The sequence below is a fragment of the Macaca thibetana genome, chromosome 11 (assembly GCF_024542745.1).
Source record: "Macaca thibetana thibetana isolate TM-01 chromosome 11, ASM2454274v1, whole genome shotgun sequence".
In the NCBI taxonomy this organism is placed as follows: Eukaryota; Metazoa; Chordata; class Mammalia; order Primates; family Cercopithecidae; genus Macaca; species Macaca thibetana.
Window position 1 is genome coordinate 106566275 of NC_065588.1, and position 19349 is coordinate 106585623.

The 19349-nt window shown below is 44.8% G+C and overlaps 2 protein-coding genes across 2 annotated transcripts in view; one reads left to right on the forward strand and one right to left on the reverse strand.

The window, feature by feature from the left end:
- Window positions 1-19349, reverse strand: part of ANAPC7 (anaphase promoting complex subunit 7) — a 95997-nt gene that overhangs the window by 39773 nt on the left and 36875 nt on the right. The window lies entirely within an intron of this gene.
- On the forward strand, window positions 2634-3233 carry LOC126931532 (zinc finger protein 706-like). The gene is given in 2 exon segments (XM_050749959.1): window positions 2634-2720; window positions 2722-3233. Coding segments are annotated over 2 exon segments (231 nt in total). The 5' UTR covers window positions 2634-2696; the 3' UTR covers window positions 2929-3233.

The following is a 19349-nucleotide window of genomic DNA, read 5'->3' on the forward strand; positions in this document are numbered from 1 at the left end:
TCAGCCTCCTAAGTAGCTGGGATAACAGGAAGGTGCCACCATGCCCAGCTAATTTTTGTATTTTTAGTAGAGATGAGGTTTCGCCCTGTTGGCCAGGCTGGTCTTGAACTCCCGATGTCAGGAGATCCACCCACCTCAGCCTCCCAAAGTGCTGGGATTACAGCCGTGAGCAACCGTGCCCAGCCTTAAATACTTTTTCTAAATATGTATATATCCAAAACCAATATATAACATTGTCATCTTGACAAATGGCAATTGATATCACCATTCAGCACACTGGGAGGAGCAGGGAAGTTGTAACCAACTGGAATGTGCCCTATCTACATGGGCAGCTGTAACTTAATTTCAACATATTAGTCCCAGGCAGCTGGGAATTTTCTGTATCATTTGACTTTTTAAAAGAATTCATAGTCATAAATCTGGATTTTAAAATTTGAAGTAATCCAGTTTTTTTTTTTTTTTTTTTGAAACAGTTTCACTCTGTCACCCAGGCTGGAGTGCAGTGGCACGATCTTGGCTCATTGCAGCCTCTGCCTCCCAGGTTCAAGCGATTCTCCTGCCTCAGCCTCCTGAGTGGCTGGTACTATAGGCATGCGCCATCACATCAGGCTAATTTTTGTATTTTTGGTAGAGACAGGGTTTCACCATGTTGGCCAGGCTAGTCTCAAACTCCTGACCTCAGGTGATCCACCTGCCTCCACCTCCCAAAGTGCTGGGATTACAGGCATGAGCCACTGTGCTTGGCCAAGTGTTCCAATTTTTAAAGGTTGGCCAAAATGAAAATAAGGAGAACTCTCTATGTATAGAAGACCAAAGCCTTGAAACATATTGTTTATACATTAACAGAAGAATGGATACATTCTGCTACATTTATGCAAGGAAATGCTATGCAGCATTTAAAACATAAATGAGGCCTGGTGCGGTGGCTCAAGCCTGTAATCCCTGCACTTTGGGAGGCCGAGACAGGCAGATCACGAGGTCAGGAGATTGAGACCATCCTGGCTAACATGGTGAAACCCCGTCTCTACTAAAAATACAAAAAACTAGCCGGGCGCGGTGGCGGGCGCCTGTAGTCCCGGCTACTCGGGAGGCTGAGGCAGGAGAATGGCGTAAACCCAGGAGGCAGAGCTTGCAGTGAGCTGAGATCTGGCCACTGCACTCCAGCCTGGGCGACAGAGCGAGACTCTGTCTCAAAAATAAATAAATAAAATAAAATAAATGAACTCTAACACATGTATTAATGTTAACATGGATAAATGTAAAAAGTTTATTGAATAAAGTAAGTTGTAGAATTGTATCACTCTATGATATCATTTAAATAAAGTTGGAAAATATACAGGATATTATACATTGTTTTTGGATACATACATATTTAGGAAAAGTAAAAGTTCACAGAGAAGATGCCCACCAAAATAAAATTGAAGCTTACATCTAGGAAAGGAGAGTAGGGAATGAGATGGGAAAAGGATCTATGGGAGCTTCAACTGTGGCAAAATGTAACAGCTAAAAAAGTTAAATGGTAAAGATACAGGTATTCTTTTTGTGTGTGTGTTTGGAGATGGAGTCTCACGCTGTCACCCAGGCTGGAGTGGAGCGGTGCCATCTTGGCTCACTGCAACCTCCACCTCCCAGGTTCAAGTGATTCTCCTGCCTCAGCCTTCCAAGTAGCTGAGACTACAGGTGAGGGCCACCACGCCCAGGTGATTTTTTGTATTTTTAGTATGCGGTTTCACCGTGTTAGCCAGGACGGTCTCGATCTAATCTCGTGATCCGCCTGCCTCAGCCTCCCAAAATTCTGGGATTACAGGCATAAGCCACCGCACCTGGCCGATACAGGTATTCTTTACATTGTGCTTCATAAATGGCAGTGGGGAGCCATTAAAAGCATAGAAATAGGCACTAGACTGCCTGGGTTTAAATCTCATTTTTGCCATTTATTATCTTAATTTAAAACTCACTTAATTTTCCGGAACCTTAGTCACCCCTTCTGTGAAATGGGGGAGATATAACAGCACCTATTTAATGGGATTGTTATAAAGATTAAATTAATTCATGGTGGGAAGCTTATTAAGGGCAGCATGGTAGAAGTGATCCACCCCAGGGCATAGGTCAGAGAGGGGTAGGTTTGCACCACTGCACTCCAGCCTGGGCAACAGAGGAAGACTCCATCTCAAAACAAAACAAAACAAAACAAAACAAAACAGGCCAGGCACGGTGGCTCACACCTGTAATCACAGCACTTTGGGAAGCTGAGACAGGTGGTTCACCTGACGTCGGGAGTTCAAGACGAGCCTGGTGAACATGGTGAAACCCTGTCTCTACTAAAGATACAAAAATTAGCTGGCTGTGGTGGCAGACGCCTGTTGATCCCAGCTACTTGGAAGGCTGAGGCAGGAGAATTGCCCAAACCCAGCAGGTGGAAGTTGCAGTGAGCCAAGATTGAGCCACTGCACTCCAGCCTGGGCAACAGAACAAGACTCTGTCTCAAAATAAAATAAAATAAAAAATTATAATATTATATAATAAATAATATATATTATATAATACTATGTAATATATATTATATTGATATTGCCATATTCCCAGGCAGACAATAAAATATATAATATATATAATATAGCCTCTCCCTCCGGCGTCCTCTCCTGGCCCTCTCGCACTGTGCAATCTCTCTGACGCAAGACTGTCCCAGCCCGGATATGGCTCGTGGACAGCAGAAAATTTCAGTTTTAGCAGAAAAATGCCAAAAAGCAAGCTGGACAAAAGAAGAAACAAGGACATGACCAAAAGGCTGCTGCCAAAGCTGCCTTAATATATACCTGCAGTGTCTGTAGGACACAAATGCCAGACCCTAAGACCTTCAAGCAGCACTTTGAGAGCAAGCATCCTAAGACTCCACTTACTCCAGAATTAGCTGATGTTCAGGCATAAGGTTGTTTACAGGTGAATTCATGACACCTTTGACTCTTCTACTGTCTCAGACCTTAGGTAACATACCTGCAGCTGCTTTTCTAACAAACTGTTGATCAGCAAAAATAAAGGGGCTACAGAAACACTCATTTTTATGCTGTTCCCTTTTGGACTTCATGCAAAGACAATTCTGTGTAAATGTACAGTTGACTCTGATTTGGAAATCTGAAAATCAGTCCATCCTTGTTATAAAAAATTTTTTTACAACTGTAATTATATTGATGCTCATGTTGTATAAAATAACTCATTTAATAAAATAGTACTTTGATTTATAAAAAAATATATAATATAAACTATAATAATATTATATATAATATATAATATAATAAAAATAATAAAATAGGCCATGTATGGTGGCTCAGGAGGCTGAGGCAGGAGGATCCCTGAGTCCAGAAGTTCGACCCAGTCTAAGCAACACAGGGAGACCCCATCTGGAAAAAAAAAAAATTGGGCTGGGTGTGGTGGCTCACGCCTGTAATCCTAGCACTTGGGAGGCCAAGGCGGGCGGATCATGAGGTCAGCTGATCGAGACCATCCTGGCCAACACAGTGAAACCCCGTCTCTACTACAAATACAAAAATATATCTATATAGATCTATATAGATATAGATCTATATAGCGCTCTCTCTCTCTCTCTATAGCTATATCATAGCTATATCTACCTCTATATCTATATCTATATATAGATACATATTTGAGATGGAGTCTCACTCTGTCACCCCGGCTGGAGTGCAGTGGCACAATTCTCCTGCCTCAGCCTCCTGAGTAGCTGGGATTACAGGCGGGTGCCACCATTCCCGGGTAATTTTTCTATTTTTAGTAGAGACGGAGCTTCACCATGTTGGTCAGGCTGGTCTTCAACTCCTGACCTCGTGATCCACCCCCCTCAGCCTCCCAAAGTGCTGAGATTACAGGCATGAGCCACTGTGCCCAGCCATAAATATATTTATATGTGTATATACACACATATATACACAAATATATAAATGTAATTTAAAAGCATTAATTCGTTACCTTTTTTACCATAATATTAATTTGAGTTTTTTTTTTTCTTTTGAGACAGACTCTCACTCTGTCATCCTAGCTGGAGTGTAGTGGCATGATCTCAGCTCAATGCAACCTCCACCTCCTGGGCTCAAGCGATTCTCCCACCTCAGCCTCCTGAGTAGCTGGGATTACAGATGCACACCACCATGCCCGGCTAATTTTTTTTTTTTTTTTTGAGAAGGAGCTTTGCTCTCGTTGCTTAGTCTGGAGTGCAATGGCATGATCTCCACTCACTGTAACCTCCACTTTCTAGGTTCAGGTGATTCTCCTGCCTCAGCCTCCTAAGTAGCTGGGACTACACGCGTGCACCACCACGCCCAGCTAATTTTGTATTTTTAGTAGAGACGGGGTTTCTCCATGTTGGTCAGGCTGGTCTTGAACTCCCGGCCTCAGGTGATCCACCCACCTCGACCTCCCAAAGTGCTGGTATTACAGACTAATTTTTATATTTTTAGTAGAGACAGGGTTTCACTATGTTGGCCAGGCTGGTATTGAACTCTGGACCTCAGGTGATCCACCTGCTTCGGCCTCCCAAAGTGCTGGGATTACAGGTGTGAGCCACCATGCCCGGCCATGAAATTCAATAAAGTAAAACTTTCACTGTTTCTTTTCTGGCCATGATTATTAGTCACTTCATTTCAGATTATTGCTGACTATAATTTTGTTATGAAAGACAGAAAATATTTTAAAAATGAGCTGCTCTGGTGGTTGAACCAGCAAGGTGTTCCACCATATCTAAGACACTTAGAACAACACCTGGCACACTGTGAGCACTAAAGGAGCAAAGGACATGCCATCCCAAAATACGCCAGATTGGACTGGGCATGGTGGTTGTAATCCCAGTACTTTGGGAGGCCGAGGCAGGCAGATCACTTGAGGTCAGGAGTTCAAGACCTGCCTAGGCAATATGGCAAGACCACGTCTGTACAAAAAAACACAAAAATTAGCCAGACACGGCGGTGCTCATCTATAGTCCCAGCTACCAGGGAGGCTGAGGCAGGGGAATCACTTGAGCCCAGGAAGTGGAGGCTGCAGTGAGCCATGATCCCACCACTGCACTCCAGCCTGGGTGACAAAGAGAGACCCTGTCTCAAAAACAAAAACAAAAACAAATCCCAAAACTCCAAATATGCCAAATCGATATATCAATTATTGAGTTAAAAAGCGTTAGAGAGGCCGGGCGCGGTGGCTCACGCCTGTAATCCCAGCACTTTGGGAGGCCGAGGCGGGCGGATCACGAGGTCAGGAGATCTAGACCATCCTGGCTAACACGGTGAAACCCCGTCTCTACTAAAAATACAAAAAAATTAGCCGGGCGTGGTTGTGCGCGCCTGTAGTCCCAGCTACTCGGAGGCTGAGGCAGGAGAATGGCGAGAACCTGGGAGGCGGAGCTTGCAGCGAGCCGAGATCGCGCCACTGCAGTCCAGCCTGGGCGACAGAGCGAGACTCCGTCTCAAAAAAAAAAAAAAAAAAAAAAAAAGCATTAGAGAGGCTGGGCACGGTGGCTCATGCCTGTAATTCAAGCACTTTGGGAAGCCGAGGCAGGCTGATCGCTGGAGCCCAGGAGTTCAAGACCATCCTGGCCAACATGGTGAAACCCTGTCTCTATTAAAAATACAAAAATTAGCTGGACGTGGTGGTGCATGCTACTCAGGAGACAGGGGCATGGGAATCACTTGAACCTGGAAGGCGGAGGTTGGAGCGAGCCTAGATTGTGTCACTGCACTCCAGTTAGGGTGACAGAGTGAGACCCCATCACAAAAAAAAAAAAAAAAAAAAAAAAAAATAGAGAAAGTAAAGTTTCAGAAACAATAAGCTGACCACTGTTTTCCTGCATGTAACAAGTGATGAGGATTTATCTGGAGAAGGTACCCTCTCCATATAAGAGCAAGAAAATAGCCTTTATCTCCAGAGACTCAAAACTAAAGGCTACAATGGACCTCTGTAAACATACTTCTCAAAGTTACCCTTACTTCCACTAGTTTGGCACTCCCCACCATTTATCGCCTAGTGACTCCCCTGAAAAATTTACTGCCCCAGCCAGATTTTCTTTGTCCTGTCATTTCTTCTCAAATGTATTGCTCTTTGTCTAAAACGTAAAAAGCATCTTATTTGACCACTTCTTCAGACTTCACTCTTTTGTGTAGACTGCCCCGTACATGTGAAACAAAGTTTGTACACTTTTCTCTTGTTAATCTGCCTGGTGTCAGTTCATTTTCTAGATTCAGCTCAAAAACCCGCTAAGAGTTAAAAGAGGGGCTGGAGGAGATCTCTGGGTCCCTTGCAGTGTAGCAGGATAATTTAGGAATCAAAGAGACCGAGGGGTTGAGGAGGATACTTATTATTTATTATTTTGGTGCATCGATCCAGTTGGATTTACATTCAAAGGACTGAGCCCCTAACAAGGAGTCAAGTTACCTTTTAAGCATTTTGTGGGGGGGGAGATCTGTGCAGGGGGAAGCATATTACAGAAGTGAGAAACAAAGACAGTTATTCAGTTGAGACATGCATTACATCATTTCTTACTTTTCTTTTTTTTTTGTTTTTTTTGTTTTTTTTTTTGAGACGGAGTCTCGCTCTGTCGCCCAGGCTGTAGTGCAGTGACTGGATCGCAGCTCACTGCAAGCTCCGCCTCCCGGGTTTACGCCATTCTCCTGCCTCAGCCTCCCGAGTAGCTGGGACTACAGGCGCCCGCCACCTCGCCCGGCTAGTTTTTTGTACTTTTTTTTGTACTTTTTAGTAGAGACGAGGTTTCACTGTGTTCGCCAGGATGGTCTCGATCTCCTGACCTCGTGATCCGCCCGTCTCGGCCTCCCAAAGTGCTGGGATTACAGGCTTGAGCCACCGCGCCCGGCCCATTTCTTACTTTTCAAGGAAAAACATGTTTTACGACTTGAGTTTATCTGTCTAGTGACCTTGCAGCCACACAGCTAGAGAAACAGAGTCTTTACATAGCCTGGGAAAGGGAGAGATAAGGCACACTAGCCACAGACAGAAAAACAGGCAGTTAAGTTTTAAAGGACTCCGGCTCTTTCTCTTCCTCAGGGGGAATTGGTTTTTTTTTACATACAACTGAGTTTTTGCTTACACATTCTTTAATTTCTTTTAATTCCTGTTCCAGAAGCACTATATAAGTGTTTGCTATTATACTTTTTTCTTTTTTTTTTTTGAGACAGAGTCTTGCTCTGTTGCCCAGACTGGAGTGCAGTGGCATGATCTCGGCTCACTGTAAGCTCTGCCTCCCTGGTTCACACCATTCTCCTGCCTCAGCCTCTGAGTAGCTGGGACTACAGGCGCCCGCCACCACGCCCAGCTAATTTTTTGCATCTTATGGAGAAATAACCATAGCATTTAGCAACATGAAAGTCATTGATGATCTCAACAAGAACATTTTCAGTGGCACTTTGGTAAAGAGAAGGAGACACATGTGAGACAGTGCAGATAGATAATTCTTTTTTTTTTGAAATGCAGTCTTGCTCTGTTGCCCAGGCTGGAGTTCAATGGCATGATCTTGGCTCACTGCAACCTCTGCCTCCCAAATTCAAGTGATTCTCCTGCCTCAGCCTCCCCAGTAGCTGGATTACAGGGATGTGCCACCATGCCCTGCTAATTTTTGTATATTTTAGTAGAGAAGGGGTTTTACTATGTTGGCCAGGCTAGTCTTGAACACCTGACCTCAGGTAATCTGCCTGCCTTGGCCTCCTACAGTGCTGGAATTACAGACTTGAGCCACCTTGCCCAGCTGATAATTCTTTTTTTTGAGACAGGATCTCACTCTTTCGCCCAGGCTGGAGTGCAGTGGCATGATCTTGGTTCACTGCAACCTCCACCTCCTGGGTTCAAGCGATTCTCCTGCCTCAGCCTCCCAAGTAGCTGGGATTACAGGCATGCGCCACCACGCCCGGCTGGCTACTTTTTGTATTTTTAGTAGAGATGGGGTTTCCCCATGCTGGCCAGGCTAGTCTTGAACTCTTGACCTGGTGATCCACCCGCCTCGGCTTCCCAAAGTGCTGGGATTATAAGCTTGAGCCACTGTGCCCGGCCAATTCTTTTGAGGAGTTTTGCTGCAGAGAAGTGGTTCTCAACTGGGGTGGAGGCAGGGTGATGACTGTATTCCTAAGGGACATTTGGCAATGTCTGGAGACATCTGAGGTGGGGTGGGTGTTGCTTCCGGCATCGGGTAGATAGATACTAGGGATGCTGCTAAACATTCTTTTATGTATAGGACAGCCCCCCACAGCAAAGTGGAGGAGAAATTTATATTCATGCCAGGCATAGTGGCTCACACCTGTAATCCCAGCTACTTGGGAAGCTGAGGCAGGAGAATCACTTGAACCCGGAGGTGGAGGTTTCGGTGAGCCGAGATTATGCCATGGCACTCCAGCCTGGGTGACAGAGGGAGATTCTGTCAAAAAGAAAAAAAAATTTTTTAAAAATTCATATATTTAAGTAGCCAGTCCAAAATGTCAAAGTGTCACGAAGGAGGACGTGGTTGGCAGCAGGTGGGTGAAAGAGAGGATTTTTGTGTTCTGATGGGAGAAATATCATTTTTATATACTGACGGGAATGAAGGAGAATGTATCACTGGCTAACTGGTAGAAGAAAAGTTGAGACTGGGCGCAGTGGCTCAGGTCTGTAATCTCAGCACTTTGGGAGGCCAAGGTGGGTGGATCACTAGGTCAGGAGTTCAAGACCAGCCTGGCCAATATGGTGAAACTCCATCTCTACTAAAATTACAAAAAGTAGTCAGGCATGGTGGCACGTGCCTATAATCCCAGGTACTCAGGAGGATGAGGCAGAAGAATTGCTTGAACCCGGGAGGCAGAGGTTGCAATAAGCTGAGATCACACCACTGCACTCCAACTTGGGTGGTAGAGTGAGACTCTGTCTCAAAAAAAAAAAAAATTGATAATTCCTATAAAGAAATAGAGCTAAAACACACCTGTGAAGCCGATAAACTCACACAAAGAAAGTATGAAGCAAAAATATTTATAGAGGAAAATATTAGAGGCACAGGAGGACCTATCTCCTCTGGAAATTTTTTGTTTTTATTTATTTATGTATGTATTTTTTGAGACAGGGTCTCCCTCTGTTGTCCAGGCTGGAGGGCAGTGGCACAATCATACCTCACTGTAGCCTCAACTTCCCAGGCTTGTGATCCCTCCACCTCAGCCTCCCAAGTAGCTGGGACTATAGGCGTGCACCACACCAAGCTAATTTAAAAAATTGAGTGTGTGTGTAGAGATGGGGTCTTGCTATGTTGCCCTGGCTGATCTTAAACTCCTGGGCTCAAGCTATCCTCCTGCCTTGGCCTCACAAAGTACTGGATTACAGGTGTGAGCCACTGCGCCCAATTTTTATTTATTTATTTATTTAGAGATGGGTCTCTGTCACCCAGGCTGGAGTGCAGTGGCGAAATCATAGCTCACTGCAGCCTTGACCTCATGGGCTCAGGCGATCCTTCCATCTCTGCCTCCTGAGTACTTGGGACTACAGTTGTGCAGTACCATGCCCAGCTAATCTGGAAGTTTCAAAATATTCATCTTGAAAATCAACTTATCAAAGAGAGGGTAGCTTCTATGGTTAGGTCTCACTAATATGACGTAATTCAGATCATACTGATTTTGTTTTGTTTTGTTTTGTTTTGAGACAAGGTCTGGGTCTATCACCCAGGCTGGAGTGCAGTGGTGCAATCACAGCTCACTGCAACCTCTACCTTCTGGGCTCAAGAGATAATCCCACCTCAGCCTTCCAAGAAGCTGGGAATACAGGTACCTGCCACCACGCCCGGCTAATTTTTTTTGGTAGAGATGGGGTTTTGCCATGTTGCCAGGCTGGTCTTGAACTCAGCTCAAGCCGAAACAGGAATTAAAAAAAATTAAAAAAAGGTTTAAACAAAAACTCAGTTATATATAAGAAAACCCAGTTCCCCCTGAGGAAGAGAAAGAGCTGTAGTCCTTTAAAATTAACTGCCTGTATTTCTGTGGCTAGTGAGCCTTCTCTCTCCCTTTCCCTGGCATTGTAAAGATGCTGTTTCTCTAGCTGTGCAGCTGCAAGGTCACTAGACAGATAAACTCAAGGTGTAAAACATGTTGTTCCTTAAAAAGTACAAAATAATGTAATGCATGTCTCAATTAAATAACTGTCTTTGTTTCTCGCTTCTGTAATATGCTTCCGCCGGCACAGATCTCTCCACACCCCAGAAAATGCTTAAAAGTTAGCTTGACTCTTGTTCGGGGCCCAGTCCTTTGGATGTTAATCCGACTGGGTTGGTGCACCTAAGTAATTAAATAATTCCTCCTTAACCCCTCAGTCTCTCTAATTCCTTAATTATCCTGCAGCAAAGTGATCCACCCGTCTTGGCCTCTCATAGTGCTGGGATTACACGCATGACCCACTATGCTCGGCCAGATCATACTGATTTCAATAATATTCAAAGGGCATGTATGGTGTTAAACCAACTTGGGATACACAGGAGATATATCCAAGGGGACTAGGCCTCCTCTTCCTCATGGAATCATGTTCAGAAAGGATAATTTTGGAGCTGCAGGACATGTTAGAGGTTATCTTCATTTTATGTGAGGAAACGGAAGTCCTGGGATGGTAATTGGCTGTGAATCGTTAGGTCAGCTGTATAACAGATGCAGAATGACGTGGATACCATGGAGTGTTGGGTCAAATACATTGGAGGAACAATTTATAAATATAAATGTTCTGCTCCACTTAAGTTCATCTCTAAATGTCCAGCAGCCTCCTAAGAATGAAAATCTTTCCCAGCTGCATTAGACATTTTTCTTAGCTCTGTATTTTGTACAAGGGGAAAAGCCTAACACTTATAAATTGCTCTAAGGGAAACATTACTTAACATCCCTTAAGTGTCTCCTGGCAGTGACAGGTTTCCTTTCAGTGGAAAAATAACTTCATGACAAAGAATTCGCCTGAACAACTGGAGAGAATAAATGTTACCAGCATCCCAACCGATTTTCCCTCTTTTCAGTAAAGAGGGTTCTAAGATGTCTAGGTGGGCATTTTTATTTATGAGATAGTCAGAGAAGTAAAAAGACTTAAATAATGGTTTAGGGATAAATCTCAAGGGGATTTGTGATAAAATAGCAAATGGGTGACTTTTTAAAAGCACTCTGAAAGCAGGAACTCAGCTTGTATAACCATGTTCATTGCAGCATTCTTCACAGAAGGTGGAAACAATCCAAGTGACCATGAACAGATGGATAAGCAAAATGTGGTCTTTCCCTACAAGGAAATATTATTCAGCTATAAAATAGAATGAAGGGCTGGACATGATGGCTCACACCTGTAATCCCAGCACTTTGGGAGGCCAAGGCAGGCAGGTCAGCTGAGGTCAGGAGTTTGAGAACAGCCTGGCCAACGTGGTGAAACCCCATCTCTACTAAAAATATAAAAATTAGCCAGATGTGGTGTTGTGTGCCTGTAATCCCAACTACTTGGGTAGCTGAGGCACGAGAATCACTTGAACCCAAGAGGCGGAGGTTGCAGTGAGCCGAGATCGCACCACAGCACTCCAGCCTGAGTGACAGCATGAGACTGTCTTTAAAAAAAAAAAAAGAAGTTCTGAGTTCTGATACATGCTACAACATGGATGAATATGACTGAATCTCAAAAACATTACATTAAGTGAAAGAAGTCAAACACAAAAAGGACAAATATCGTAAGATTCCCTTTTTTTTTTTTTTTTTTTGAGACAGAGGTCTCCATCTGTCACCCAGGCTGCAGTGCAGTGGCACAATCTCAGCTCACTCACTGCAACCTCTGCCTCCTGGGTTCAAGTGATTCTCCTGCCTCAGCCTCCCGAGTAGCTGGGATTACAGCTGCCCACCACCATGCCCAGCTAAGTTTTGTATTTTTGGTAGAGATGGGGCTTCGCCATGTTGGCCAGGCTGGTCTCAAACTCCTGACCTCAAGTGATCTGCCTGCCTCGGCTTCCCAAAGTGCTGGGATTACAGGTGTGAGCCACTGTGCCTGGCTCACATGATTCCATTTACATGAAATGTCCAGGATAGGTGAATGCATACAGACAGAAAGTAAATTAGAGTTTACAGGGGCTGAATGGAAGAGGGGGAGTGGTTTAATGGGGACAGAGTTTCTATTGGGGTGATAAAAAAGTTTTCAAAATAGATAGTGGTGATGGTTGTACAACATTTTGAATGGAATTAATGCTACTGAATTGTACACTTAAAACAGTTAAAATGGCAAAGTTTATGTTACACATGAAAATAGTGTAAAATGCTAAACACCATTGAACATTTTATATGGGTGAATTGTATGTGAATTATTTTTCAACAAGGCTGTTTTTATTTTATTTATTTATTTTTATTTTTTATTTTGAGACAGAGTTTTGCTCTTGTTGCCCAGGCTGGAGTGCAATCTCGGCTCACTGCAACCTCCACCTCCCGGGTTTAAGTGATTCTCCTGCCTCAGCCTCCTGAGTAGCTGGAATTACAGGTATGTGCCACCATGCCCAGCTAATTTTGTATTTTTAGTAGAGAAGGGTTTCTCCATGTTGGTCAGGCTGGTCTCGAACTCCTGACCTCAGGTGATCCCCCCGCCTCGGCCTCCCAAAGTGCTGGGATTACAGGCGTGAGCCACCGCGCCTGGCCAACAAGGCTGTTTTTTAAAAGCCCACGAGAGTTGAGTGCACAAACTGTGGAATAGCTTGGAAAGAAAAAAAGTGACAATTGCTCAGGCTAATGGTTCTCAGAATGGTGGGAAAAGCAGAAAAGTGCCAACATGGAGAATCTGTCATGTCCTTTGCCCTGTTGACAGGATAAAGTTTCAAGTCCTAGTCTGACCCTGGCTTTCAAAAATGTGAGGCATTCCCTCCTGCTGGGGCAGCATCCTCCCCATCATATTCTACACCCTAAGGCTGCCTTCATGCCAGGCTTGACCACACCATTTACCCAGGCCCAGTATACCATTTTTGGATCTAGTCTGCCCAGTTTGGCTCACTTCAGAGCTCAGTTGGTTTGAGAGCCACCTTTGCTAAATCTTCTCCAACTGAACTTCAACAAAGCCTCTTTTTCTCTGGGCTTCTACCGAACTGGGCGTCATGTGAACCTTGCAGTATTTCTTCATATATATCTTGTTACACACATTTCCCATCAGACCATTATGGTCCTAGAGAGCAGAGACCACACTGACATCTCTTGTGCATCCTTTCAATAACTGACATAGTGCACCCAACAGAGCAATCTACTGATACTGTTGCATGAATGCGTTACTGAAAATTACACTGTTTCAAAGTGACCACCTTTTGGCTGTGTAGGCCAGCTCTGGATTCTGACAGATTTAGGCTTAATTTAGCCAACTTCCAGGTGGGTGAGTTTCAAAAAGTTAATTTCTGTAGCCTCGCCTTCTTCATCTGGAAAAGGGGATAAACTTGCATCTGCCACAAAGGTGTTTTTTTGTTTGTTTGAGATGGAGACTTCCTCTGTCACCCAGGCTGGAGTGCAGTGGTGAGATCTCAGCTCACTGCAACCTCCGCCCCCCAGGTTCAAACAATTCTCCTGTCTCAGCTTCCCGAGTAGCTGGGATTACAGGTGTATGCCATCACACCCAGCTAATTTTTAATTGTATTTAATTTTATAATTTTTAAATTTTTATTTTATTTTATTTTTTTGAGATGGAGTCTTGCTCTTGTCAGCCAGGCTGGAACGCAATGGCATGATCTCAGCTCACTGCAACCTCCGCCTCCTGGGTTCAAGCAATTCTCCTGCCTCAGCCTCCTGAGTAGCTGGGATTACAGGAGCCCGCCACCACATCCAGCTAGTTTTCATATTTTTAGTGGAGGCGGGGTTTCACCATGTTGGCCAGGCTGATCTCTAACTTCTGACCTCGTGATCCGACTGCCTTGGCCTCCCAAAGTGCTGGGATTACAGGTGTGAGCCACTGCTCCTGGCCTTTTATTTTTGTTTTTTGAAATGGAGTCTTGCTATCACCGAGGCTGGAGTGCAGTGGCACAATCTCGGCTCACTGCAAACTCCACCTCCCGGGTTCAAGTGATTCTCCTGCCTCAGCCTCCCGAGTAGCTGGGATTACAGGCACCTGCCACAACGCCCAGCTAATTTTTCTATTTTTAGTAGAGACAGGGTTTCACCATGTTGGCTAGGCTGGTCTTGAACTCCTGACCTCAGGTGATCTGCCCACCTTGGCCTCCCAAAGTGCTGGATTACAGGTGTGAGCCACAGTGCCGAACTCTAATTTTTGTATTTTTAGTAGAGACAGGGTTTCACGATATTGGCCAGACTGGTCTCAAACTCCTGACCTGAAGTGATCCACCCACCTCAGCTTCCCAAAGTGCTAGGATTACAGGTGTGAGCCAGAGCACCTGGCCCACAAAAGTTTTTTTTGTAAAGGTTAAATAGGATTTAAAACTGTAAAGTGCTTAGCACACTGCCAGATCACCTGTAAACTGGAGCTGCAGAGTTGAAGCGAAGTGGAAAATCATGATGGATGATTTATCTCAACATCAACACAGAGCAGATGTGGCCCTAAAATTACACTCTCCTAATGGCATGGTCTTCCAAACATCTATAAACAAAAATGAAGGAGGAAACAAACCAAATGGCTTTTGGTGGAATAGTATTATGTCCCTTTCTGGACATAGTGCCAAACTTTTTATGAAGGTCTTCAGTACTAATACTTTTGAGAAAAAGAAAAATGTCAAATCAAATCACATAGATCTTGTTCATGTATTTCCATGTACTGTAATCTTTCTACACATATGACAGTAACTAGTGGCACATGGCAATGATGAATGTAAACAGGGTGCTTAAGGAAGAACAAGATGACCATCATCCTCACACTGTTTTGGGCTAACGTTATTTTATAAAATATTTTATTTTATTTTCTTTTTTTTTTTGAGATGGAGTCTCCCTCTGTTGCCCAGGCTGGAGTGCAGTGGGGCAATCTTGGCTCATTGTAACCTCTGCCTTCTGGGTTCAAGTGATTCTTCTGTCTCAGCCTCCCGAGTAGCTGGGATTATAGGTGCGCACCACCATGCCTGGCTAATTTTTCTATTTTTAGTAGAGATGGGGTTTCACTATGTTGGCCAGGCTGGTTTCGAATTCCTGACCTCAAGTGATCCACCTGCCTCAGCCTCCCAAAGTGCTGGGATTACTGCGCTTAGTCAAGATTTGATTTTCTATAAATCTTTTTTTTTTTTTTTAGTGATGGAGTCTTGCTCTGTCGCCAGGTTGTAGTGCAGTGGTGCGATCTTGGCTCACTGCAACCTCCGCCTCCTGGGTTCAAGCAATTCTTGTGCCTCAGCCCCCTGAATAGCTGGGATTACAGGCATGCGCCACCACACCCAGCTAATTTTTGTATTTTTATTAGAGATGGGTTTCACGATGTTGGCCAGGATGGTCTTGATCTCCTGACCTTGTGATCCACCCGCCTCAGCCTCCCAAGGTGTTGGGATTACAGGCATGAGCCACCACGTCCGGCCAATCTTTTTTTTGTAAGTAGTTTTTTTCCTCCTGGTTATTAAGAGAACACATATCTTACTGAATTATAGATATATTCTACTCTGAATGCACAAGTCTTGCACTCTCTCCTGCCCCAAGATATTCATTGTTAAGTTTGCTGTACATGCTCCTAGTTTTTCCAGGAGTACATACAATGAAACAAACATTGTATTGGGATCATACTATAATACTGTCTTCAACTTTTTTTTTTTTTGAGACAGAGTCTCTGTCACCCAGGCTGGAGTGCAGTGGCTCGATCTCAGCTCACTGCAACCTCCACCTCCTGGGTTGAAGTGATTCCCGTGCCTCAGCCTCCCGAGCAGCTGAGATTACAGGCATGTGCCACCACACACAGCTAATTTTTGAATTTTTATTAGAGACAGGGTTTCACCATGTTGATCAGGATGGTCTCAATCTCCTGAACTCGTGATTCACCCACCTCAGCCTCCTAAGGTGTTGGGATTACAGGCGTGAGGCACTGCGTCCGGCCAATCTTTTTTTTTTTAAGTAGTTTTTTTCCTCCTGGTTATCAAGAGAACACATATCTTACTGAATTACAGATATATACTACTCTGAATGCACAAGTCTTATACTTTCTCCTGCCCCAAGATATTCATTTTAAAGTTTGCTGTACATGCTCCTACTTTTCCCAGGAGTACATACAGTGAAATAAACATTGTATGGGATCATACAGTAATATTGTCTTCAACTTTTTTTTGAGACAGTCTGTCTCTGTCACCCAGGCTGGAGTACAGTGGCTTGATCTCAGCTCACTGCAACCTCCACCTCCTAGGTCCAAGAGTTTCTCTTGCCTCAGTCTCCCAAATAGCTGGGATTACAGGTGTCTGCCACCGCGTCCAGCTAATTTTTTGTATTTTTAGTAGAGATGGGGTTTCACTATGTTGGCCAGACTGGTCTTGAACTCCTGACCTCGTGAGGCTTGGCTTCCCAAAGTGCTGGGATTACAGGTGTGAGCCACCCTTGCCCGGTCGTCTTCAACTTTAAAACTCAATAATGTATCCTAAGATATCTTACCATGACAGGATAGATAGAACCTATTATTAATGACTGAACCATATTTAATTTTATGGATGGACCATAATTTAGTTATCCAATTCCCTATTGAGAGATGGCCGAACTATTTTCAGTGTGTGTGTGTGTGTGGGTGTGTGTGTGGGTGTATGTTTTGCCAGCATTCAACAATATGAAGTTGAGTTGCTTGATCAAAAATAATAAAATCTGGAAGCTGGGAGCAGTGGCTCACGCCTGTAGTCCTAGGACTTTGGGAGGCTGAGGCAGGAGGATCACTTGAGCCCAGGAGTTTGAGATCAGTATGGGCAACATGGTGACATGGTGAGACCCCATCTTTATGAAAAAAAAAAAAAAAAAAGGCCAGGCACGGTGGTTTACCCCTGTAATCCCAGCATTTCGGGAGGCTGAGGCGGGCGGATCACAAGGTCAGGAGATCGAAACCATCCTGGCTAACACGTTGAAACCCCGTCTCTACTAAAAATACAAAAAATTAGCCGGGCGTGGTGGCGGGCGCCTGTAGTCCCAGCTATTCGGGAGGCTGAGGCAGGAGAATGGCATGAACCCGGGAGGCAGAGCTTGCAGTGAGCCGAGATGGTGCCACTGTACTCCAGCCTTGGAGACATAGTGAGACTCCATCTCAAAAAAAAAAAAAAAAAAAGAAGGGGAAGAAAATAAATAAAAATCAAAATCTGAGAACTATTATTAAATTACTTTGTCTAAAAAGTCATACATTATAATTGTTTTTAATGTCAGCATTACATCTTGATTAAAGCTGTATTTTAAAGTTCATACTATTAGGCTGGGCGTGGTGCCTCACGCCTGTAATCCTAGCACTTTGGGAGGCTGAGGCGGGTGGATCACCTGAGGTCAGAAGTTTCAGACTAGCCTGGCCAACATGGTGTAACGCTGTCTCCACTAAAAATCCACAAATTAGCCGAGCATCGTGGCGCACGCCTGTAATTCCAGCTACTTGGGAGGCGGAGGCAGGAGAATCGCTTGAACCTAGGAGGCGTAGGTGGCAATGAGCTGAGATTGCACCACTGCACTCCAGCCTGGGTGACACAGCAAGCCTCTATTTAAAAAAAAAAAAAAATTGGCCGGGCGCGGTGGCTCAAGCCTGTAATCCCAGCACTTTGGGAGGCCGAGACGGGCGGATCACGAGGTCAGGAGATCGAGACCATCCTGGCTAACACGGTGAAACCCCGTCTCTACTAAAAAATACAAAAAACTAGCCGGGCGAGGTGGCGGGCGCCTGTAGTCCCAGCTACTCAGGAGGCTGAGACAGGAGAATGGCCCGAACCCGGGAGGCGGAGCTTGCAGTGAGCTGAGATCAGGCCACTGCACTCCAGCCTGGGCGACAGAGCGAGACTCCGTCTCAAAAAAAAAAAAAAAAAAAAAAAAAAAAAAAAAAAAAATTCAGACTATATTCATGTATAATTGATAATAAATCCTTTGGAAATTGTTCTCTTGCATATATTAAAAAACAAAATATAACAAAAGAAAACACCTGCCACGATAAAGTCCCAAAGGGAAACGGTCCAGAAGCTATTTCCGGCGCCTGTGGCCCGTGCGCCCCCTGCTGGCAGTAATAGAACTGGGAACAGGGCCCAAAGTAAGCTCGTTTTCTATGATGATGGTTCCACAATTTAAAAAAAGAAAAATGGGCCGGGCGCGGTGGCTCACGCCTGTAATCCCAGCACTTTGGGAGGCCGAGGCGGGCAGATCACGAGGTCAGGAGATCGAGACCATCCTGGCGAACACGGTGAAACCCCGTCTCTACTAAAAATACAAAAAAATTAGCCGGGTGCGGTGGCGGGCGCCTGTAGTCACAGCTACTCAGGAGACTGAGGCAGGAGAATGGCGTGAACCCGGGAGGCGGAGCTTGCAGTGAGCCGAAGCTTGCAGTGAGCCGAAATGGCGCCACTGCACTCTAGCCTGGGAGACAGAGTGAGACTCCGTCTCAAAAACAAAAACAAACAAAATATATATATGTACATATATATACACACACACATATATTTGGCCGGGTGTAGTGGCTCACACTTAATGCCAGCACTTTGGGAGGCCAAGGCAGGCGGATCACTTAAGGTCAGAAGTTCAAGACCAGCCTGGCCAATGTGGTGATATGTTTAAAACGATTTTTTTTTCTTTTTTGAGACAGGGTCTTAACTCTGTCGCCCAGTCTGGAGTGCAGTGGTGCGATCATGGCTCACTGCAGCCTAGACCTCTCACCACCAGGCCTGGCCCCAAAACTGTAATCTTGAAATGAATCAGGGTGGCTTTCTCTCCTTTCTGACATGTCTGTAACCCCTGTGGCAGAAGTTCCAACCCAAACACCGAAACTCTGATTCTGGGTTAAGAATTTTAATTTAGGAGAGGTGCAGTGGCTCATGCCTGTCATCCCAGTGTTTGAGAGGCTGAGGTGGGTGGATCACTTGAGTCCAGGAGTTTGAGACCAGCCTGGACAACATAGCAAAACCTTGTCTCGCTGGGCGCTGTGACTCACACCTGTAATCCCAGGACTTTGGGAGGCTGAGGTGGGTGGATCACTTGAGGTCAGGAGTTTAAGACCAGCCTGGCCAATATGGTGAAGCCTCCTCTCTACTAAAAGTACAAAATTAGCCAGGCGTGGTGGCACAAGCCTGTAATCCCAGTTACTCAGGAGGCTGAGGCAGGAGAATAGCTTGAACCTGAAAGGCGGAGGTTCCAGTGAGCCAAGATTGTACCACTGCACTCCAGCCTGGGACACAGAGAGACTCTGTCTCAGAACAAAAAAACAAAAACCAAAAAAACAAGATACCC